Source organism: Canis lupus, chromosome 16 (genome assembly GCF_048164855.1).
Source record: "Canis lupus baileyi chromosome 16, mCanLup2.hap1, whole genome shotgun sequence".
Classification (NCBI taxonomy): domain Eukaryota; kingdom Metazoa; phylum Chordata; class Mammalia; order Carnivora; family Canidae; genus Canis; species Canis lupus.
The window spans coordinates 6,118,450-6,142,588 of NC_132853.1; the positions used below are offsets into that span (position 1 = coordinate 6,118,450).

Consider the following 24,139-nt stretch of genomic DNA (forward strand, 5'->3'; position numbering starts at 1 on the left):
CGTATGTTCATGTTGTCTTCATTGAGCTTCTACGAGAATTCCATAGCTCAGCACAGGTGTGGCCTCACCCCACCTGCCCCCATATTTGGGGGCATTCCACCCACGGAGCCCTGCTGTCACTTAGGTGGCCACCTCAGCTGCCAGCTGCTCCAAGTCCTCGGTCTCCCGGGGTCCTTGTTCCGTGAACTCGGTGCTCAGCTGCCATACCTTTACTGTGCCCTCGGCGTCGCCGGCAGCCAGAAGCTGAGTCTGCTGGTGATTAAATTCCAGACAGTAGACAGGGCTTTCATTCTGGGTTTGCTTGATTGAAACTGTGGGTTTCTGGGAGCTTTTCTGGAGATCAAACAGCTGTACATCACCTGCAGATGAGAGACTCATGGGCCAAGAGGCCCCAACCAATAGCCTCTGCCCCTCTTCTAAGTTCCCTGTGCACCTGGGAAGAGAAACTATGGGCCACAGCACAAAGTAAGGCTACTGCCTGGTTCAGCAACCCTTCCCACACGAGGGAGTCCTCCCAGCCCCGTGCGTCTCTCCCGGCTCAGAATTCCAGATATGTGCAGGGCCCATGGCACTCAAGTGGATCAAAGTCTGGTGTCCTCTTTCCTACCTTCCCCAGAAGCGGCTGCAAACACCAAAGGGCGCACTGGGGACCAGCGCACAGCAAACAGGTATTTGTGGGACAGCTGCAGGGATGCCAGGGGCTGGGCCTGCAACATGGAGTACAGGTGGATGTGGCCGTCCGTCCCTGCGCTCAGGAAAAGGTTCCTAGACAGGATGCAAGGCAGAGAGCCAGGCAAGGGGGTGAGTGCTGGGTGTCTTGGTCCACTGGGCCTCCCTGGACCCCCAAACCAGGGACCCCTTTAGGGAATGAGGGCCCAACACCCTCTGGGCACAAGAACTCAAATGGGGAAAAGCTGGGCCCAAGACAGACTGCAGGCCCTTTCAGCAATTCTGTGGGACCCCCTCGCCCTCCCGGTGCCCGGTGGCCTCCTCTACCTGTGGAAGGGGGAACAGCTCACAGAGTAGATGGGACCCCCGTGGGGAGAGAAGATGAGCTGTGCCGGCGCCCGCAGGGGCACGGAGCTAGGCCTCCGCGTGAGGGCGGCCTCTTCCGCCGCCAGGGAGCACTTGAGTGGGAAGCCGCCTTCCGTGCCCAGAACGAAAAGGCTGGGGTCAAAGCTGGAGAAGGCCACCGCCGTGGCGCCCACCTCGGTCTCTCCCCGGGGAGGCTGTGGAGAGATGAACGGCAGGGCAGAGCCAAGGGAATCCAGGCCCAGAGTCCCAAAGAGCCCGTCACTCAAATGGGCGCCGTGGCCCAAGGAGGTCAAGAAGTAAATTCTCGACCGACCGGTAGCTCCGGTGCTGGAGCTGCCTGCCCCCTCCAGCCCCCGCCCACCGGAGGCTTGCTCATGGGGCGAGGCCCTCTGGGGGCGGCAGCTGGGGCCTCACATACCTTCCTCAGCTTGGTGTTCCTGGGGAGCTGCTGCACCACCAGTGCGAAGCCGTCCGTGAGCTGCAGCTGGCCTGCCCCGAGCCCCTGCCAGAGCAGCACCTTCCCGTCCGTGGCCGCGCTCAACACCTGGAAGCGGTGGCTGTGCCGGGGCTCTGGAAGCCAAACCACCTGGGGCGACAGGATGCAGGTCCAAGGTCGGGGGAAAGCTGCTTGTTCCCAGCCTGCCCCCACCTCCCAACAGACCCAACGGTCCCCCTCCGCCCCACCTGCCCCTTCTAGGAAAACGAGGATTCTGGGGTAGGCCTGGAGCCACCTCACACTCCGGGGCAAGCGGCGGTCCCCAGGCTGCAGAGGTCCCTCCCTGAGCCCGGGGAAGGCCAGGACAGTGGGCAGGCCCGGACAGCAGGGTGCCTCTTGTGGCAGCTTGGAGTGAGGGGGTCATGCCGGAGCGGCCCAGAGCCCTGGGGGTGGGCCAAGCCAGGGGGCGGAATGTGACTCATGCCCTGGGGCCTCTGAGAATACTGAAAGCAGCTGTCCAGCCGCCAACTCCCCGGTGACCTTCGGCCGCAGCTGTGCCAGGTGGGCGCCCTCGCTCCTACTTGGCCTCGAGAAGCAGGCCTGTGACAGCACAGCCCAGCTCAGGGGGAAAGGGATGGGGCCTCCTCCAACCCCCCAGCAGCAGCCCACGGCTCTGACCTGGTACACGGGGTCCGTGTGTGTGTCGTCTGTCAGGCCCGTTCGCCAGAGCAGCGGGTCCTCAGGATGGCTCATGTCCCACACCAGCACCTCGCCACTGTACAGCCCACCTGTGGGACCAAAAGCTGACTCACACCCTGCACCCCGGCTTCTCTTCCCACTTGCGGAGCCAAGATGTGGAACCACTTCCCCAAAACCACCTTGAGGAAAGTTGGTTTGGCCCTCAGCCTCAGCCTCACACCCCAGCCCCCTGCAAGCCTCACACGCCCCAGGAAGCTTCTCCCGCTGCCAGGCTGATCTCGGCCCGGTACCCAGCTCCTCCCTCCAGGACAAGCCCCTCTTCCCAACATGTGTGGCCCCAATCACCACTGACGCTCCCCGAGGGTGCCCACGTCACCCTGCCCCTGGTCCTGACTGGGCTATACCCTTACACAGCCCACACCCCAACAAGACTCCACGACAACCCTCTGCCAGTTCTGTAGCCTCCCCGCCTCCTGCTCCTCCTCCGAGTGCCATACCTGGCACAGCCCGCTCAGCATCCTCACCTGAGCCCAGGGATCAGGGCCACCTACACTCTCTCTCCACACTCTCTCTCCCCCACAGCGGACTCGCTCTAGCCGTGCCTGGGGGCTCAGGGCGCAGTGGAGAGCTCACCTCTGGCCACCCTCTGCACAGAAGGAAGCAGAGTGAGGCAGGCTCAAGGCTCACCTGCAACATGGGACGGCTGCGTGGGGTGGAAGGCCAGGCACATGACGGCGCTGGGCACCTCCACCACTGCCGATGGCTGCTGGGGGTTCAGGCCTCGCCTGTCCAGGTTCCAGGCACACACGAAGGACTTCAGGGTGCTCCAGTCCCCATCATCCAACCTGCACAGGAATGAGCCCGAGCTGGCTCTGCCTCGAGGCCAGGACTCATCCCCCCCTTACCCCTATCGCCTGACCCACCATTCCCCCAGCCCACCCCAAACAAATCAGCCTCTGTGTCCCCGCCACACCCAGACTGTACCAGGTACTGAAGTGGCACAGGAATCTCCATGGCACTTCAAGGCCATGACCTCAAGAAAAGGGTTCCAGGGAGCCAAGGATGGGTCTACACCACGGCAGGGTGGGGGAGCCCTGGCACATCAGGAAAAAGCTCATACAGAAAAGGAGGCAGGCCCAGGGCTCACTGCCCTGTGCTGGCAGGTGGGCACCGGGACTCCTGGATGCTAAGCCCCTCCCTCCTCGGCTCTTTCCAGCCAACCTGGTGCCCAGGCAGCCTTGAGGAAAAAAAGACTCCAGAACGGCCAAGCCCCAGGTCAACCCTTCACCAAAAAGACAGGGAAAGAGGCTTGACCAGTCTCCAGACCTTCCACTGCCCTGCAGCCTCCCCTGCTGCCACTCACCGGCCATAAGCACAGGCCACCACAGACCCTGTGGTGTTCCAAGAGACACTGGTCACATGCAGACCTTGCCCTTGGGCTGGAGGGTAACCCAGGGTGTGCAGACAGGTCACCTGCAAGAGACAGACCATCCCCAACCCTGAGCCCAGAGCCAACCAACAGGTTACCTTGTAGGCACCTAAAAAAAAATACACATAGGCTTGGACCTCCCAGCCATCAAAGTCTACTGCCCAGTCCTGGAGGGAAATGTGGAGGCTTCATCCAAACACCATTCCTCGGGCAGCCCCAGTGGCACAGCAGTTTAGCGCCGCCTTCAGCCCAGGGTGTGGTCCTGGAGACCTGGGATGGGGTCCCACATCAGGCTCCCTGCATGGAGCCTGCTTCTCCCTCTGCCTCTCCCTCTGTGTGTGTGTGTGTCTCTCATGAATAAATAAATACAATCTTAAAAATATACACTAAAAAAAGCTTAAAAAAAAAAAACAATAAAAAACGAACACCACTCCTCACAGGATACTTCGAAAAACCCAGAAGAAAAGATCTTATAAACCAGGGTAGATGCCAGGTTGTGGATCAGAGTTAGACCCTGTTCTACAGACCATTTCAAAAGCTTGGCTTCTGAGGCACGTGGGTGGCATGGTGGGTTAAGGTCTGGCTCGTTTTCAGCTTTGGACATGATCTCAGGGTTATGAGACCGAGCGCCATGTTGGGGTCTGCACTCAAGGATGACCCCTGCTTAAGATCCTCCCCCTCCCTCTGCCCCTCCGCCCCATTCAAAACAACAATAAAAGCTTTAGCTTCTGGAACTGGATGATAGTGATGGCTTCACAACAAAGTGACTATACTCGGTGCCACAGGCCTTTATACACAAAGGTCTAGCATCTTCTTTCACAGCTCAGAGCAGGCTGGCAATGCTGGCCACCATGAGCGGTCAGCCCAAGGTTTCTGGGACAGGATTTGCAGCACAGATCAAAACCCATGTGAAAAGCTGACTGCTCCTTGACCTCATGACCCCATATAAAGAAAGTATCCGGGATCCCTGGGTGGCGCAGCGGTTTGGCGCCTGCCTTTGGCCCAGGGCGCGATCCTGGAGACCCAGGATCGAATCCCACATCGGGCTCCCGGTGCATGGAGCCTGCTTCTCCCTCTGCCTATGTCTCTGCCTCTCTCTCTCTCTCTCTCTGTGACTATCATTAAAAAAAAAAAAAAAAAAGAAGTATCCAATAGAAAGAACCTAAAAAGTATAAAACGCTGTATGGTGGGAACTGTCACTCACTGCTAGCAAGAAGACAGAATGGCACGACCACCGTGGGAAAACAATCTGGTGTTTCTTCAAAAGCTGAAATACAGATCTCTAATATGACCCGGCAATTCCGCTCCTATGTACACAGCCAAGAGAACTGAAAACACTGCTCACGCAGAAACTTGTACACAAATGTTCACAGTGTTACTCCTACCAGCCAGAATGTCCACCAGCTGACCAATGCGATGCATCTCTCAGTGGGGGAAGGGCTACTGAGCTACAGGAAGGAAAGAGCCAGGACACAACCAGCCTCGCCAAACATTCTGCCAAGTGAAAAAGCCAGTCACCAAGACTGCTTCGTATACAACTCCATTTATGTGAAACATCCACATTAGACAATCTATAGACAGAGGGAGGAGGGACACCCAGGGATTTGGAGGGAAATGAGAAGTGACTGCTAGTGGATATGGGCTGTCTTTTGGGGGGTAATGAAAATGTTCTAAAATTGTGCCAGTGTCGTACAACTCTAGAAACAAACACTTATTGAACTGTACACTTTATTTTTTAAAGATTTTTAATTTATACTTGAGAGAAAGAGAGAGGGAGCACACATGCACATGCGGAAGGAGGCAGAGCAGAGAGAAAGGGAGCAGACTCCCTGCTGAGCAGGGAGCCCAATGCGGGGCTCAATCCCAGGACCCCAAGATCATGGTCTGAGCCAAAGGCAGATGCTTAACCAACCACGCCACCCAGGCACCCCAAACTGTAAACTTTAAATGGGTGAATTATATGGGATGTGAATGATCTCTCAATAAATCTGTTATTTAAAACCAAGCCTGTGTACAGGGGCGCCTGGCTGGCTCAGACAGCAGAGCATGCAACTCTTGATTTCAGGCTCATGAGTTTGAGCCCCATGCTAGGTGTAGAGATTATTTAAAAAAACTTGAAAGGAAAGGAAAGGAAAGGAAAAGAGAAAGAAAGAAAAGAAAAAGAAAAGAAAAGAAAAAAAGAAAAGAAAAGAAAAGAAAAAAGAAAAGAAAAAAGAAAAGAAAAGAAAAGAAAGAAAAGAAAAGAAAAGAAAAGAAAAAAGAAGAAAAGCTGTATGGTGGGGTAGGAAGTGGAAGGAACTCAAGAAAACCTTTGAGGTCTCACTACTTTTGGTTTCCTTTTTTTTTTTTTTAAGATTTTATTTATTTATTCATGAGAGAGACAGAGAGAGAGGCAGAGACACAGGCAGAGAGAGAGGGAGGAGCACGCTCCATGCGGGGAGCCCGACGTGGGACTCGATTGTGGGACTCCATTCCGGGACTCCTTGGCAGGGATCATGCCCTGGGCCGAAGGCAGGTGCTAAACCACTGAGCCACCCAAGGATCCCCTACTTTGGTTTCCTGATCTGGGTTCTGGTTCCAATAAAGTGTTTGTCATAACACTACTTATAAGTGCAACAACCAGAACAACTGAAAATCTGAAGATGGGACTACAGGTAGAAGATGGGGATGCTCCGCACCTTCAACACGGTGGCCGTGTGTTTGCCAAGACTCAGAACAGCACTAACGGTGAGCTGACCCGCATAGAGAACACACCTTGATAAACTTAGCTCAAAAAAATAAAGTGTGCGGATGAAACAGGAGGCGGTATTTTAAAAGGACAAGCGTGGGCAGCCCGGGTGGCACAGCAGTTTAGCACCGCCTGCAGCCCAGGGTGTGATCCTGGAGAACCGGGATCGAGTCCCACGTCGGGCTCCCTGCACGGAGCCTGCTTCTCCCTCTGCCTGTGTCTCTGTGTCTCTCATGAATAAATAAAAATAAAATCTTTAAAATAAATAAATAAAAGGACAAGTGTGAAGTCTCTGGAGCTACCTGACAACACAGAACGGGCTTTGCTTCCAACCAGAAAAGACCCCAAGATCAGTTACCGTGACACACGGCTGTCCACACATGTGTGCAAAACAAGAGGAAGGAACCAGCAGAGCCAGGAGGTCAGAAGTCCTGGTGGTAGCCCCTGGGGTGATCAATCCCTCATCTTCGATTTCTAAGTGCCCCTCCAAGGTTGTCACATTGTTTTGAGAAATCTGAAATCATGGTTTCTTTATGAGAGCAGCATGCCGGCCCTTCCACAGCCACTGCAGTGGTGCCAAGGACAGTCATGAAATGACATGACCAACACTGTGACAGCAGAAGTAGACACAGAAAAACCCCCAATGGCCAAAATAATAACCCTGCTTTGAGGAAATCAATACAACACTGATGCAAAAGAAGCAACGAGAGAGAAAGATTCGCTGACGTTGTTAATACGATAGCCAACTTGTAGGCTCTGGTCTGCCTGGCATTCCAAACCCTGCTCAGACGCACGGCCGTGAGGCAGCTACCATGCTGCCACTCAGAGGGTGCTGCCCTATGGCCCACCAGTCCGCCTGTTTCTACAGGATACCTCGCTGAGTCCCACAGGGGACTGAGATGAAGGATGGCATGTCTGCGGTGGGACACAGCGCAGCCACTGCACAGGAACTAACATGGAAAGCTCTGGCAAGTGAGAAAAGTCATAAAGAAAACGTATAGTGCTTTCCATTTTTTATTTAAAATGTGCTTGGGGCACCTGAGTGGCTCAGATGGTTAAGAGTCTGCCTTCGGCTCAGGTCATGATGGCCTGTGATCAGCCCCAAGTCGGGCTCCCTACTCAATGGGGAGCCTGCTTCTCCCTCTCCCCCTGCCCCTTCTCTTTCTCTCTTTCCCTGTCAAATAAATAATAAATAAAATCTTTAAAAAAGAAATGTTCTTGGGACGCCTGGGTGGCTCAGCGGTTGAGTATCTTGCCTCTGGTTCAGGGCATGATCCTGGAGTTCCGGGATGGAGTCCCACATCAGGCTCCCTACGGGAGGCCTGCTTCTCCCTCTGCCTGTATCTCTGCCTCTCTCTCTCTGTGTCTCTCATGAATAAATAAAATCTTAAAAAAAAAAACAAAGAAATGTTCTCAATGACAAACACTAGTAATGATGGGATGCTGTGTTAGTGTAGCGTGTACTACAGGAAACAGCTGAGGCCTGGGAACACCGTGTTCCCTCCCTCTGTCCACACAGTATATGCTCTGTGTCTCTGGAATGCCTGGGTTTGTTATAATGAACACATGTTGCTTCTGTAGTCAGAAAACAGATATTTTGTAAAGGGGGAGAAAGTAATACAGGCTTGGACCAAATTAATCCATAGAAATACTGCTTCTCCCTCTGCCTGTCTCTGCCTCTCTCTCCCTCTGTGTCTCTCTCATGAGTGGATAAATAAAATTAAAAAAAAAAAAGGGCAGCCCCGGTGGCACAGCAGTTTAGTGCCACCTGCAGCCCGGGGCATGATCCTGGAGACCCTGGATCGAGTCCCACATCGGGCTCCCTGCATGGAGCCTGCTTCTCCCTCTGCCTGTGTCTCTGCCTCTCTCTCCCTCTGTGTCTCTCTCATGAGTGGATAAATAAAATATTTAAAAAAAATCCATAGAAATGAGGGAAGTGCTACAAATAAAGAGCAGAAACTTAACCTCCCTAAAATGCAACTGTAAAATGGGGGGTGTGGGGCATCAGTGAAGGCAAGGAGCGAAGGATGAAGGACGTGCTGAGATCTTACCTGGTCACTGAGCCCTTCCTGTGCTCAGCTTTACAAAGATTCAAGGATGGCCCAATGGGGTGTGACCTCAGCAACTGCTTTCCAGAATGATGTTGAGGATTTCCCTCAAACAAATCGACTCTCCCATGCCTTCCTATGACTAGGTGGCAAGAAGACAGAGGAGGAGGAGGGGCTAGAGCAGGGCTTATGACCTCTGAATACAGAGTTACTCATCTCTGTTTCCCGAGGAAGAAAGCATTGTATAAAAAAAGTTTGGCCCAGGGATCCCTGGGTGGCGCAGCGGTTTGGCGCCTGCCTTTGGCCCGGGGCGCGATCCTGGAGACCCGGGATCGAATCCCACGTCGGGCTCCTGGTGCATGGAGCCTGCTTCTCCCTCTGCCTGTGTCTCTGCCTCTCTCTCTCTCTCTCTCTGTGTGACTATCATAAATAAAAAAAATAAAAAATAAAAAGTTTGGCCCAGAACACTAAGGCTCTGGGGTTGGTCAAGGGCATGTAGCACTGAGCAAGCAGCCTGTCCACAGGAGAGGCTGAGGCCCATGAAGCCAGGGCCAAGAGCCCCCCAATCATTCAGAGGCTCCCTTATCCCAAAGCCTGGGCTGTCAGTGAGGCTGGACACCTGAGTAGACAGGGTGACAGCTCTGAATGGAGCCTTGGAGACGCTGAGGTCACTGGAGCAAAGTAGTGATACCGACCAGGGCTCACATCCCAGCTTGCCCCATGATAGCTGTGTGACCACAGACAAGTCACTAAGCCTCTCTGGGCCTGACACAAAATAGAGATCATCCCAGGGCTGAGAAGTGAATGAGATGACACAGAGAGCACTCACTGTACGCTGCATGGGGAGGCACAGCCAAGTAGTGGTGAGAAAATTCGGTCCAAAAAAAAAAAAAATTCGGTCCACAGACTTCCTGGTTTCAAATCCTGCCTCTACTGCTGACTAGCTCTGTGATCCTGGAAAAGTCACTTCAGCTCAGTCTTCCACCTGTACCTACCAGTACCTCCCAGCTGTGGACCGATGTAACCATGCACCTACTTCTTGACAGCAGGGAAGCCTCGATGACTTACCCTTTTTTTTTTTTTTAAGATTTTATTTATTTATTTGAGACAGAGAGAGAGAGAGAGTGATGGGACACCTGGGTGGCTCAGTCAGTTAAACATCTACCTTTGACTCAGATCATGACCCCAGGGTCCTGGGATTGAGCCCTGCATTGGGCTCCCTGCTCGTTGGAGAGCCTGCAGCTCCCCCTGCTTGTGTTCTCTCTCTCTCTCTCTCTCTCGATCTGTCAATTAAATAAATAAAATCTTAAAAAAGAGAGAGAGAGAGGAATGCCCAGGTGACTCAGCGGTTGAGCGTCTGCCTTCAGCTCAGGTCATGATCCCAGGGTCCTGGGATCAAGTTCTGCGTGGGGCTCCCTGCATGGAGCCTGCTTCTCCTTCTGCCTGTGTCTCTGCCTCTCTCTCTGTCACTCTCATGAATGAATAAATAAAAATCTTAAAAAAAAAAAAAAAAAGAGAGAGAGAGAGAGCAAGAGAGAAAGAGTGCATGCACATAACCTGGGGGAGCCATAGGCTCTCCAATGAGCAGGGAGCCCAATGCAGGGCTTGATCTCAGGACCCTGGGATCATGACCTGAGCCAAAGGCAGCCACTTAACCGACTGAGCCACCCAGGTGCCCCTCGATGACTTACTCTTATAAAACTATACACCTGGCTGGGGCACCTGGGTGGCTTAGTGGGTTGAGTGTCTGCCTTTGGCTCAGGTCATGATCTCAAGGTCCTGGGATTGAACACCACATCAGGCCCTCCCCTTAGTGGCGAGTCTGCTTCTCACTTTTCCTCTGTGATCTCTCTCACTCTCTCTCAAAGAAATAAATAAAATCTTTAAAACAACAACAACAAAAAAAACTATACACCTGGCAAAATATAAGAGCTCAGTAAACGCTGTTACTATTATTGCTATTATCAATATCTGGGCGGTTAAAAAAAGGACTTTAACACAGGGCTGAGGATTGAGCAGCAGCACAGGTGAGGGGCCGCACTGGCCGATTCCCTACCGTCGGCTGCTGCTCAGTCCAATTCACCTCGAAGCCGTCAAAAGCGTGGCTCTGCCAGTTCTTGTTCAGCTCTCGAATAACCATGGCCTCCACCCTCCGAAGAAAGGCTGCAAGCCGGGGGCCGTCGTACTGGGATGCGGGCAGCACACCAACCGGCACAGGAGCCTCCGTCTGCACCTCGGCATCCACATGCTTCCAGGTCTGGGCAGCCGCCTCCGCGGTGGCAATGCTCGCCGTCTGGCAACTTTTCTGCAGAAGATCACAACCCAGCAGTTACTACCCAGCCTCACCCACCCGCCCACTTGCCTCCCATGCGGCCGCTTACCTTCAGGCCCCTGGGCCTCTGGTCACCCTGTCTGCCCCCTTCCTCTTGTAATTGGCCCATCTTCCAAAGGATGAGCCCGATCTGTGTGCTGTGGGTGGAGAGGACCTCCCCAAACCTCCTATGCGCCCTGAGTCACAGTGAGTGGTCCAGGGTCAGCCAACATGACCCAGTAAGAGCCAAGAGCCTGACTCATGACTTTTGGTAACACTATGACACTATTTGGAGCAGATGCAGAAGTGTCCCCCCCCCTTTTTTTTAAGAGCACCCTTTTGAAGATACTGACAATAATAAGAATCATGTAACATTAGAGCCAGCAGTGGTCATCTCAACCAGCACATGGAAGCACCTCAAACCTGGCGACCAGCACAATTACCCCATGGCATCTTGGCAGGCACTGTCCAAGATCCCTCCCGCCCCCCATGATCAAAAGAAGAGAGTATGTTGGGATCCCTGGGTGGCTCAGCGGTTTAGCGCCTGCCTTTGGCCCGGGGCGCGATCCTGGAGACCCGGGATCAAATCCTACGTCAGGCTCCCGGTGCATGGAGCCTGCTTCTCCCTCTGCCTATGTCTCTGCCTCTCTCTCTCTCTCTCTCTCTCTCTCTGTGACTATCATAAATAAATTAAATTAAAAAAAAAAAAAAAAAAAAGAAGCGAGTATGTCTGTAATGAGCTAGTAGGTAGAAGGCAGGCTTCTCCCCGGCTGCCTCTTTTCTCCACCCTGCCATCTGCCTCCAATCCCTTGCCCCTGTTTAGCTGGGCACAGGGACAGACAACAGATCAGCCTCTCTCTTACGGACACGACCCATCATTTACCAAACAGGGGCCCTCTACCACACATCTCTGTCTTACAAGTGGCTCTGCTCATGTGGCCCCTCACCAGGCACCTGAACACACAGGGCAATGATGAGGCCCAGACCCTTGTCCCCCATCTTGGGCAGTGCTGGGCACTAGGCCAGCGCTAGTAAGCCTGAAGGAAGGGAGCTGAACCCACATGAGAGCAGGTCTTGCTAGAACATCAAACATCTGTACCCATGCTCCCCTTCACATTCCACAAAATTCTCTTTGCTTATCTACCTCCCATTAAACTGAGCTGCTCCAGCTTCAGAACCTGGTCTGATCTCTCTTTATATCCCCTGCGTGTGTGGTATTTTTTGTGTGGTATTTGGCACAAGCTCATTTCATTAAAACCATAATACTATATGTTATATATATACTATTAATGTTATATATATACTACATATATATACTATATACTATATATATGTTCTAAATATATATATACTATATACACTATGTTATAAATATATACTATATATATGTTATATATTTCTCCACTATGCTACACATACACATACACATACACACACACACACACACACACACACACACACACACACACACACAATTATTTACTGAATATCCACTTGCCAGGCACTGTCTGGGTACTATTGATACAGCAGAAAACAAAAACATGCAAGATTCCTGTGCCCAAGGAGCTTCCACAGGGGCCTAGGATATAGAAACAAGAAAAACCCATCAACTACCTACAGCGCTAAGTGCAGTGAAGGTGTGGGAGAGAAGGGACCAGCTGGCGAGGCCTCTGGGGAAGTGGCACTTGAACTGAGGTGTGAAGGACAAGTGGAGAGCTGCAGGAGAGGGTCCCGGACAGGGACAGGGGCTGAGGGTGGGGAGCCCAGAGCAAAACCTTACAGTAGAAAAGGCCCCACACTCAGACTGGAGCAGGCAGCGTGCCCAGCTACACTGGGTGAGGAGGGCGGCATGTGAGCAAAGGCAAGGCCAGGACGTGTCTGAGAGCCACACCTCTAGGTGTGAGCCACAGGGTGGCTGAAAGCAGGGCCATGCCTCTTGGGCGGCTCAGGCAGAGTGAGGAGCGGAGAGCAGGTGTGACCACAGCGGGATGTGATGGCAGATTCTGGAAGAAGAGAACATAAAAGCAGTGGAGGCGTCGAGGATCCCGAGACTGGTCACAAGGCATGAGGCTCTGGAGAGCATCCAACAGAGACGTGACCTGAAGCCACAGCACTGGAGGAACCCCGCAGTACCAGTGGAGTGTGCACATTGAGGAGTTCATGGATGGGCATGGGGATCAGAAAGTATACAGGCTGAGGGGATCCCAGGGTGGCTCAGCGGTTTGGCGCCTGCCTTTGGCCCGGGGTGTGGTCCTGGAGTCCTGGGATCCAGTCCCGCGTCAGGCTCCCAGCATGGAGACTGCTTCTCCCTCTGCCTGTGTCTCTGCCTCTCTCTCTCTCTCTCTCTCTATCATAAATAAATAAATAAATAAATAAATAAATAAATAAATAAATAAATAAATAAATAATCTTAAAAAAAAAAAAAAAAGAAAATATACAGGCTGAGCCAAAATTCTAAGAGACTGGGTGAAAATCAAAGTTCCAGAAGCCACGAGAATGGTAAGATGGTTGGTCACTAAGCACTCACTCAGGCACTGTCCCCAGAGTTCTCACCTATCTTATTCATGCTCACAATCACCCATGAAGGAAATTCTATTTTGCATGACAACTGAGACACAGAAATAACTTGTCCAAGTTCACATGGCATAAACACATAAATAGGGCTTGGATCCAGGTCCTCTGACCCCCTCAACACCAAACTGTCTCTGGGTCACAGTGTTCACACCCAAATAGCCCCACGTCCTGGCCACTAATCATGTCAGATGAACTCGGAAAAATGTTTCTAAAAGAATGTTACCCAGTGTCCTAATGTAAAGCAAAAATGTCCACAAGAGACAGCGAGCTGTCACCTCTCTAGCTATCTCTACTAGTATTTTTTTTTTAAGATTTTATTTATTTTACAGAGAGTAAGAGAGCACAAAGGGGGTGGGGTGGGGCAGGCAGGAGAGGGAGAAACAGACTCTCCGCTGAGCAGAGAGCCTCACATGGGGCTCAATCCCAGGACCCTGGGATCATGACCCAAGCCAAAGGCAGATAGATATTCAACCGACTGAGCCACTCAGGTTCCCCGCTATCTCTACTAATACTTCTTTGCTGCTTGCTTACTCAGGCAAGTAACAAATGTCAAAACACTAGAGAAAATTAGGGAGAAAATGAAAACTCAAAACCAATGATACTGCACCAGCAATGTTTTTTTCTGTGAACTGGAAGGAAACCACCATTACTCTTTTAGTTCTGGGACACAGAAGTAGGTTCCTATGGTTCAAGATCCAAGTATCTCAGGGCGCCTGGGTGGCTCATCTGCCTTGGGCTCAGGGCAGGATCCAGGATTCCTGGGAGTCCCACATCGGGCCCTCTGCATGGAGCCTCTTTCTCCTACCCTCTGCCTGTGTCTCTGCCTCTCTTTGTCTCTCGTGAATAAATAAATATTAAAAAAAAAAAAAAAAAAAAAAAAAGACCCAAGTATCTGGCCTGACCCTGACTAGCCCAGACTATCTGGGGATGGAGCTCCAAGGCCTCCAGAAGGTAAGGGCTTGCCCAAGGCCACCCTGTATACAATGGTACCTCTCATTCCAGGCAGTGTGTGACTGGACCAACACTCCCATCTGAGATGTCAGAAAAGGAGCTGTGGCCAAGGGGGAGTCCTTGCTTCCTAGGCCTCGACAAGGCCAGGAAGGAGAGTGTTAGGGATGATGGGCTGTAGCCTGCCTCCCACATCTCCCAGGCAGAGGTACTGCAGGGAAAAAGGTACTGGGGCCAGACTTTACTGGGGGGTGGAGGGCAGACTTTAATCACACTGGGAGGCGTGGCTCAGGAAAACAATTCTCAAACCAAGATGACCAGGCTCCTCCATGCTTTGGAGTCTGAAGCCCCCCTCAGAGAGGGAGGCAATGAGACTCAGAGAGCAGAGCCCAGGGTGGGAGCCCAGCTCTTCTGCCCCCAAGAGAGTCTGAAGACACCTAGAATGTCAGGACTCCTACCCAAGCCACAAAAAACATGCCCCAACATCATGCCCACTGGATGGGAAGGAGACCTAACCTAGGTCTCTCTGGGAACCTTACAAGAGACAAAGATTTTACGAGTTAGACAGCACAGGCTTGGAACTGCAACCTGGAAACTTGGGCCCCGACATTCAGCCAGTGCCACAGTGTGACCAGGAGACAAGCAGAGAGGGGCCTCAGGGCAGGGATGGCAAGAGCAGAGCTGAGAGAAAGTGGGCCCCAAAGCCTGATTCCTCAGGACCACCTGCACTGCCACAGAGAGGCCCAGGAGACTCCCCTGCCTCCTGAAGAGAAGTGCCTGGTGTGGCTGACTGCTGTCATCTGCCACCAGAGTCCGACACTGACCTCCGGGAAGGCTCCCTGACCCCCAGACCACCACCCATCAAGGCCTCACTTCTGAAATAAGGGGTCTCTGGCTGGCATCTAGGACTGGCTGATCAGTTTCAGAACACTCATCATTGACAGAGGAAATGGCCCCACTGGACCTAGAGACCGGCCACCACCCACCGACAGAACACTGGGCTTTGCCTTTGAGGTCAAAGACTGACCAGTGCCACTGGCAACTTGGTTATTCAGAAACTGGCCAGCCAGAGAAACCCTTCCAGGGGATACCAACATGGAGCAGGACAACTTCAAAGTCATGAGTAGAACAGTCACTTTCTTATTAAAAACATACATTCAGGACACCTGGGTGGCTTAGCGGTTGAGCATCTGCCTTTGGCTCAGGTCATGATACCAGGGTCCTGGGACTGAGTCCTACATCGGGCTCCCCACAGAGAGCCTGCTTCTCCCTCTGCCTGTGTCTCTGTCTCTCTCAGTGTCACTCATGAATGAAGAAGTAAAATCTTTAAAAAAATAAATAAATAATAAAAACATCTAGGGACCCCTGGCTGGCTCAGTCAATAGAGCATGCCAACTCCTGATTTCCAGGTCATGAGTTCGAGCCCCACGTAGGGTGTAGAGATAAATAGATATGGGGCGCCTGGGTGGCTCAGTTGATTAAGTGTCTGACTCTTGATTTCAGCTGAGGTCATGATCTCAGGGTTGTGAGATCAAGCTGTCCCCCTACCCCACCCGGCGAGTTCTGAGATGGATGTGGAGGCTGCTTAAGATTTTCTCTCTTCCAAAAAAAAAAAAAAAAGAATTTTCTCTCTTCCTCTACCCCTCCCCCCACCCTCTCAAGGAAAAGGATAAAACATATACATATTCTTGACTCTAGGACATATTGATTATAAAACATTCCAACTGGGATGCCTTAGAGCTTAGAGGTTGGGCGCCTGCTTTTGGCTCAGATCGTAATCCCAGGGTCCTGGGATCAAGTTCCACATCGGGCTCCTTACAGGGAGCCTGCTTCTCCCTCTGCCTGTGTCTCTGCCTCTTTGTTTCTCTCATGAATAAATAAATGAAATCTTAAAAAAAAAAAAAAAACAACAACATTCCAACTATTTTATAGTAGCTCTTCAGGGGAGAAACTATATTAAATATAGAAGTCATGGGGATCCCTGGGTGGCTCAGCAGTTTGGCGTCTGCCGTTGACCCAAGGCGCGATCCTGGAGTCCCGGGATCGAGTCCCACGTCGGGCTCCCGGCATGGAGCCTGCTTCTCCCTCCTCCTGTGTCTCTGCCTCTCTGTCTCTCTCTCTCTCTCTATGTCTATCATAAATAAATAAATATTTTAAAAAATAATAAAATAAATAAAATAAAATAAAATAAAAATATACAAGTCATTTATGAAACACATCAATTTTTATGATCTGTTAAAATGGCTGAGGATCGGGGTGTGTCTTCTAATTGAGGAAATACATCACCACAGAGAAAATACGTGTTTGAAGGTCGAGGCCCCTGCTACTCCTCTGGGAAGTAACCACCGCCACCAAATACCAGAAGCACACCTCTTCTCACTTCATCCTCCCAACTAGCCTCAGCCAGCACATCTGACTCCAGAGTGGAAAAGACCTCAAAGACCATTCTAGATCTGCACTCTCAATGAGCAGGCCCCAAAATCACCTGGAAGCCTACTAAAACACAAGCCTCCTGGAGTGGGGCTGAGAGTGCTGTGCTAACAAGCCCCCAGGTAATGCTGATGCTGCGGGGGGGGGGGGGGGGGGTGCTGTTACTCAGCCCCCACATGTTGGCCTCACCCGTTTATATGCTTCCCAGGGCCACAGCCCAAGATCCATCACCCTTCACCCTCACCCAGTACAGACCATGCTCACATCTATCCCCCTTTCTATCTCCACTACTCTGGGGGCTGGGGCTTCACTTGGGGTGGGGTAGCACATGGCTCATCCCCAGAGGCTAAGGAATGCTGTCAAGCCCACCTGAGGGGTGCTGCTGGGTTCTTGTGTTGGGAATGGCTTGTCGCTGTCACCTTGCCACTTCCAGCAGACCTACTTCCACTAGTCCTCCCCAGAGTCTCCCTTTTCTTCAGGTTGCTGTTAGCCCCAAGGCCTCCCTCCTTCACCTCCTTCCCCATCAGGTCCTGAACACCCAAGGAGAAGGCGGGTGTGACAGGAGCAAAGAAGATTCTGAAAAAAAAAGAAAAAAAAAAAAAAAAAAAAGAAGATTCTGGCCTAGGTCAGCAGCTCTCCATGCACACACTATAAAGCCCACATGTGAGCACCACCTCAACTGGACCCGAGTGTGAGGACAATTCATGGCAAATGAGCAGACAAGGTGAGGCAGGAATGCAAAGTTGAGCTGAGGGAGTTTCGTAGTGCAGTATGGACAACTGTCCCAGGATGCCTCCGTGAGTGTAGAATAACTGAGCCTGGAACCAACATCAAGGCACAACCTCCTGTCCAGGTGAACTTGCCTCTTGAGTATATCAGGGCAGAAAACAGCTATTCAAAGGCTGACGTGGAGCCAGGAGCCAGCCATGTGAGGAGGGAAAGAGCAGACATTTCCATAGAAGCTGGGAGCTGCCGACGTGCTAGACCACCTTGGAGCTGCAATTACTGCAGACTATCTTGGTGTCATCTTAACCTCTTAATCTTTTCTCATGCTCCTTGGGGAAAAAAAAAAAAAATCTAGTACCTACACTCTAGCAAACTCAAAGGTAGAGAGCCACAGATTTAATTCTCCTTGAAAATCTGTAAGAGGCCAGACTCCAGGTTAAAACAAACACCCTCCAGCAGGGGGTGACATACGCTACGGAAGCCACCAAGATGAGAAAGCAGCAGCCCATCTGTGGGAAGAAGAGCCCGCAGGTAGGCAGCTAATTTAATTCAAAGCAGGAGAGGAGAGATGCATCCTACAAGACAGCACACAGGAAAATTATTCAATCCAGTATTTCCCAGGTGCCTTTGGGAGGTGCAAAAGTACACAAGACCCACTCTCCTACCCTCTGGGAGCTCACAGTCCACGGAAGACAAGATCTAAATGTCCAAAATGCATTCCATGGATGGAAAAGTTCTGGAACTAGATAGGTGGTGATCATTGAACATTGAATGTAATTGACAATTGTATACGTAAAAACAGTAAAATTTCTGGGGCACCTGCGTGGTTCAGTGAGGCGTCTGCCTTTGGCTCAGGGCGTGATCCCAGGGTCCTGGGATCCAGCCCTGCATTGGGCTTCCTGCTCAGTGGGGAACTTGCTTCTCCCTCTGCCCCTCCTCCTGCTCAGACTCATGCTCTCAAGCGTGCAAGTGCGTGCATGCACACGCTCTCTTTCCCCAAAAAATAAAATCTTTTTTTTTTAAATAGTAAAATTTGGGCAGCCTGCGTGGCTCAGTGGTTTAGCACCTGCCTTCGGCCCAGAGCATGATCCTGGAGACCCAGGATCGAGTCCCACGTCAGGCTCCCTGCATGGTGCCTGCTTCTCCCTCTGCCTGTGTCTATCTTTCATGAATGGATGAATTAAATAGATAGATAGATAGATAGACAGATAGATAGATAGATAGATGATAGTAAAATTTCGGGCAGCCCAGGTGGCTCAGCGGTTTAGTGCCAACTTCAGCCCAGGGCATGATCCTGGAGACGAGGGATCAAGTCCCACATCAGGCTCCCTGAATGGAGCCTGCTTCTCCCTCTGCCTGTGTCTCTGCCTCTCTCTCTCTCTCTCTCTCTCATGAATAAATAAATAAAATCTTTAAAAAAAATAAAATAAAATAGTAAAATTTCTATTATATGAATCTTATCACAATTTTACTTATTTTTAAGTAATCTCTATGCCCAGCATGGAGCTCGAACTCACAACCCTGAGATCAAGAGTCATGTGCTTTACCAGCTGAGCCAGCCAAGCACCTCACCACAATTTTTTTTAGTAAAAAAACACACCCACATTTTCCTAGGATCAGAATCAGGCTTCAGAAAAGTAATGCTCTTGGAAAGAAAGATGCATTTAATTGGCAGTCTCAAATTTTGCTACCCTTAAAATGACCTGAGAAGCTTTAATAAAATCAGATTCCTAAGTTACACCATATACCAATTAAGCCAGAATCACTGAAGGTAGGACTCAAACATCCATATTTTTCAAGAGTCTCCAGGACAGGGGATCCCTGGGTGGCGCAGCGGTTTGGCGACTGCCTTTGGCCCAGGGCGCGATCCTGGAGACCTGGGATCGAGTCCCACGTCGGGCTCCCGGTGCATGGAGCCTGCTTCTCCCTCTGCCTGTGTCTCTGCCTCTCTCTCTCTCTCTCTCTCTGTGACTATCATAAATAAATTAAAAAAAATAATAATTAAAAAAAAAAAAAGAGTCTCCAGGACATTCCAGTGTCAGCCAAGTTTGAGAAACAGCGGGATGAACAAGGAGATAATTACATACCTTACATCTCAGGCAGCTGGACTGGTGCCTGACACTCCTATACCATCCACCTGAGCAACCCCAGGCTTTCAAACTGCTTTCTCACCCATGATCTCATTTAACCCCTCATCAAGTACTCTCACAAGGACACACTTTACAGAAGAAGAGATCACCTGACTGGCCCAAAGCCCTAAAGACTGTGTGCATTCCCGGCTCAAACCAAGTCCACGACACTATCCCTCTGTGAACAGATTAGAATATGACAAGAAAAGTCAAGTCAGGCCAAAGACGATTAATATTTAGAAAGAAAAGGGGAAAATTTTTTTTAAAAAAAAGAAAGAAAGAAAAGGGGTACCTGGCTTGTAAGTTCGAGCCCCACATCAGGTATAGAGCTTAAAAAATAAAATCTTTTTTAAAAATTTTTAAAAGAAGGAGTGCCTGGATGGCTCAGTTGGTTAGGTGTGTCTGATTCTTGATTTCCGCTCAGGTCATTGATCTCGGGGTCATGAGGACAAGCCCATGATCAGTGAGGAGTCTGCTAGAGATTATCTCTCCTTCTCCCTCTCCCCTTCACCCTTCACCTGTAGACTAAATAATTAAAATATTTCAAAAAAATTAAAATAGAAAAAACCCATCACTGGAACATGGAAGCACATTCGAATATTGCACCACTACATGGGCCACACAGAGACCAATGGTCAACTTTTCCAAAAAGACTTTTAAGAAAATTAAGGAACTGTATTTTAAAATTAGCTTACAGAGTTGTTTTCAATAAAAATTAGCTAAAACATTCATCATGGAGTTTATTAATAAAAGGAAAATTCGAGGGTCGCCTGGCTCGGTTAGTTAAGTGTCTGCCTTCGGCTCAGGTCATGGTCCAGGGGTCGTGAGACCAAGCCCTTCATCTGGCTCCCTGCTCAGTGGGGAGTCTACTGCTCCTTCTCTCTCTGCCCCTCTCCCCTGTTTGTGCTCTCTCAAATAAATAAGTATGAGGGACACCTGGGTGGCTCAGTGGTTGAGAGTCTCCCTTTGGCTCTGGGCATGATCCCAGGTCCCAGGGATCCCAGGTCCCAGGATCAGAATCCTGATCCCAGACACTGGGCTTTCTCTGGGATGCCTGAGGTGCCTTTCTCTGGGGTGCCTTTCTCTGTGTCTCTCATGAATAAATAAATAAAATCTTTTTAAAAAGTAAATAAGTATGATCTTAAAAAAAAAGAAAAATTCGAAATTGCCTAACAACCCATCAAGAGACTAGTTAAATAAAATGAAATTATTTTAAAAAAATAATTTTTAAAATATTTTATTTATTTCATGAAAGGGGGGGGGCAGAGACACAGGCTGAAAGAGAAACAGGCTCCTCCATGCAGGGAGCCCGATGTGGGACTTGATCCTGGGACCTCAGGATCATGCCCTGGGCCAAAGGCAGATGCTCAACCCCTGAGCCACCCAGGCATCCCTCCCACCAAAAAAAAATTTTAACATGGAAAGTTTGTTTGTTTTTTTAATGGGGCAAAACAGACAACACAGTTGGAACAAGTATAAACTGAATGGGGAATGGGATGATTTTTCTTTTTTCTGCATATCCGTTTTTTTTCTAAATTTTGAACACACTGGGGATCCCTGGGTGGCACAGCGGTTTAGCGCCTGCCTTTGGCCCAGGGCGCGATCCTGGAGACCCGGGATCGAATCCCATGTCGGGCTCCCGGTGCATGGAGCCTGCTTCTCCCTCTGCCTGTGTCTCTGCCTCTCTCTCTCTCTCTCTGTGTGACTATCATAAATAAATAAAAATTTAAAAATAAATAAAAAATAAAAATTCTGCCTTTAAAAAAAAATTTTGAACACATTAACTTCTATAAAGAGATAAAAGTTAATTTGGAAAAAAAGTAATTTACCGGGACCCCTGGGTGGCGCAGCAGTTTGGCGCCTGCCTTTGGCCCAGGGCGCGATCCGGGAGACCCTGGATCGAATCCCACGTCGGGCTCCCAGTGCATGGAGCCTGCTTCCCTCTGCCTGTGTCTCTGCCTCTCCCTCTCTCTGTATGACTATCATAAATAAATAAAAATTTAAAAAAAAAAGTAATTTACCTTCTTCTCCCAACCCTTGCAACATTCTTACAACTTAATCAAAAATCTCTAATAGGACCGGAGATGCCAGTCCAAGGAAACAACCCTCACAGATAAAAGCTCTTACAACTCAAGAGTTCGAATTCCTTCTTAGAACTCTACAGGCTAAAACTATAGTCACAAGAAAATGAACCTGCCTGCATTTCAGTCTCTGTAAGAAAAAAAGTTAGCCTGAATCAGGGTTTCCAACCTAAAGTCTTCTAGAATCTGGGTCTTCAGCAAACGAGCTACTTCAAGTATTCTTTTTTTTTTTTAAGATTTTATTCACTTATTCATGAAAGACACAGCAAGAGAGTGAGAGAGGCAGAGACAAAGGCAGAGGGAGAGGCAGGGAGCCCGACGTGGGACCCGATCCAAGGCCCCCAGGATCAGGCCCTGGGCCGAACGAAGGCAGCACTAAACCGCTGAGCCACCTGGGCTGCCCTATTTCAAGTATTCTTAAAAGCCAGTAAATGTGAAGTATACATCCACCTGTGATAAGGATGGACAGATTTAATTAAAATACCCATTTGTGCTTTCTAGGGAGCACAGTTAAGTAGGGAATACTTTGAAGCCAGATCAAATCCTGCATGCAGACTGTTGGCCCAAAGCAAGAAATCTGTCTTCAAGTAAGATTTCATGGACAGTTCACAAGTGTTGGTGAGGATCTCAGCTCTCCTCGGCCACTCGGGTGGCAAGCTAAGAGTTCTCTACAGGTAAATTTGCCGCACCCTACAATGCACCCATTTTCACTGAGGAAAAGCCAACATCCTTACAATGATCTGCAAGGCCCTACTTGACCTGCCTCTGTTTATCTTCTCTGACCTCAGTGGGGACCACTTTCCCTTCCCTCATTCTTCTCCAGTCCCTCTGCCCTCTCAAACATGCAAGATCGGCTCCAACCCCAGGGCCTTTGCACTTGCAGTTTGCCCTGCCTGGCCGCTCAACCTTAGGTATCTTGTTGACTAACTAACTCACTCCTTAAATGTCACCTTCTCAGTGAGGCTCACCCACCCCTTCACTCTCCAATTCAGCCTTTCAATCCCTCACCCTTCTTTTGCTTTTGTCCATAGCACTATTCACCTCCTAGGGAGCACACAGCATAATTTACTTATTACATAAGTTGCCTATTGGCTGTACCCTGCAAATGGCCCCATGTCAGCTCCAGGAAGGGGGTCCCAGTGCCAAAAAAGCCCTTGGCACACAGGAGGCCTTCAAAGTCTGCACAAACTGCTTCTCCCTCTGCCTGTCTCTGCTTCTCTCTTTCTCTCTCTGTGTCTCTCATGAATAAATAAATAAAATCTTAAAAAAAAAAAAGTCTAAAAAAAATGGGGATCCCTGGGTGGCTCAGAGGTTTAGCGGCGCCTTCAGCCCAGGGTGTGATCCTGGAGAGCCCGGATCGAGTCCCACGGCGGGCTCCCGGGATGGAGCCTGCTTCTCCCACTGCGTGTGTGTGTGTGTGTGTCTCATGAATAAATAAAATCTTTTTAAAAAAAGTCTGCACGAAGACCCCTCTGGAGAAGACCTGTGCCCAGGAGCTCTGCCCCTCACCTCCTCAAAACACCCCGCCATGCGTGCTATTGATTAAACTGCTAGAAAACCGGATTATCTCGACCTCGAAATGCAATCTGGTCTTTTTCTTAAGCAAAGTCCGTTGGAAATGCCTAAACATTGCTGTTCACACTAAATCCTTCGAAACATGAGGTCTTCAGAAGTCTTGAAGAAAAACTGCTTTGGTGATCGTTCAGAGTCTGGGGCAACTGGCACGAGGATACCGCAAGGGTTAGCCTCTGTGGGTGAAAGTACAGGAATAACCTGGTGGCTCGCCAGCACTTGGCCGCCCGGAGACCGCGAGCGGACCCTCGCCCTCCCGCCCGCGACGCCCCGAGCCGGGTCCGGGCCCTCACCGTCTCCCGGCGGATGCCCTGGACGCCCCTCCACTGCGAGGGCACAGACGCCACGCCCAGGGTCTCGTCCTGCAGCGGCCCTGACCGCCCGGGCCCCTCGGCGCTCGCAGCCCCGCCTGTAGCCAGCGCCTCGGCTCCCGCGCTTCCCGCGGGGTAAAGCTGCCTGGGCTGAGCGCGGGTTGCCATGGAGATAGCTCCGCCCTACCGCGTCTGCGCATCGCGACGTGACCCTCGTCCCTGCGCCTCCGGAGCGGAAGAAAGGGGAGGTGAAGCTCTCCGCACCATTTTTGAATTGGTCAGATCGCCTCCTCCAAGACTTTGGAGAACGAGATAAATTATTATTCTTGGCCAGGATGAGACAAGCATGGCCAGTTTTGGATACCTCATCCCAGTAGGGGCATGCTTGGGCATGCGCGGCTACCCCTGGTTTGGGGAGCGTAGAGCGGAAGTGCGGCCCCGTGCCAGGCTCAAAGATGGCGATGAGCGACCAGACGCAGAGACGGGGAGGAGAGGCTGCCAGGACGCGAGGCTAGGACCGCGGCGGGCTGACGAGTTGTGGGGTCTGGGGGGTTGCAGAGCCCGCCGAGAAGCTGGGTGCTCTCAAGAGAGCCGGCCCCAGCTGCAGCCACCTCTAGTCCAAGTGCTCGCCCTCTGATTCTCAGTCCCCGCCTCTATAGAATGGTGATTTAAAATATCCATA

General features: G+C 50.7%; 1 protein-coding gene across 4 annotated transcripts; it reads right to left on the minus strand.

Moving 5' to 3' along the window:
• Positions 1–2: 2 nt before the first annotated feature.
• Positions 3–23,640, minus strand: DYNC2I2 (dynein 2 intermediate chain 2). 4 transcript variants are annotated; one of them, XM_072778189.1, is made up of 9 exons: positions 23,440–23,640; positions 10,459–10,680; positions 3,534–3,643; positions 2,858–3,015; positions 2,150–2,259; positions 1,454–1,621; positions 997–1,229; positions 608–765; positions 3–359 (listed from the first exon to the last, which is right to left on the minus strand). In XM_072778189.1, the coding sequence occupies exons 1-9, from the start codon at positions 23,623–23,625 to the stop codon at positions 121–123; spliced, it is 1,584 nt and encodes a 527-aa protein (XP_072634290.1). In that variant the 5' UTR covers positions 23,626–23,640; the 3' UTR covers positions 3–120. The 4 variants fall into 4 exon arrangements, with proteins under 4 accessions (XP_072634290.1, XP_072634289.1, XP_072634291.1 ...); XM_072778188.1 differs by having other exon boundaries at positions 10,432–10,680; XM_072778190.1 differs by lacking the exon at positions 23,440–23,640 and adding an exon at positions 23,084–23,119 and having other exon boundaries at positions 10,432–10,680.
• Between the last annotated feature and the right edge of the window lie 499 nt (positions 23,641–24,139).

What these genes read in the sequence shown, in the direction of transcription:
- DYNC2I2 (XM_072778188.1), bottom strand. Translation starts at nt 23,625, where the DNA reads ATGGCAACCCGCGCTCAGCCCAGGCAGCTTTACCCCGCGGGAAGCGCG. An exon ending in AGGGCATCCGCCGGGAGACG is followed by an intron (nt 10,681 to 23,439) that starts GTGAGGGCCCGG and finishes GATCTTCTGCAG; the next exon opens with AAAAGTTGCCAGACGGCGAG. An exon ending in GTGGCCTGTGCTTATGGCCG is followed by an intron (nt 3,016 to 3,533) that starts GTGAGTGGCAGC and finishes ATTCCTGTGCAG; the next exon opens with GTTGGATGATGGGGACTGGA.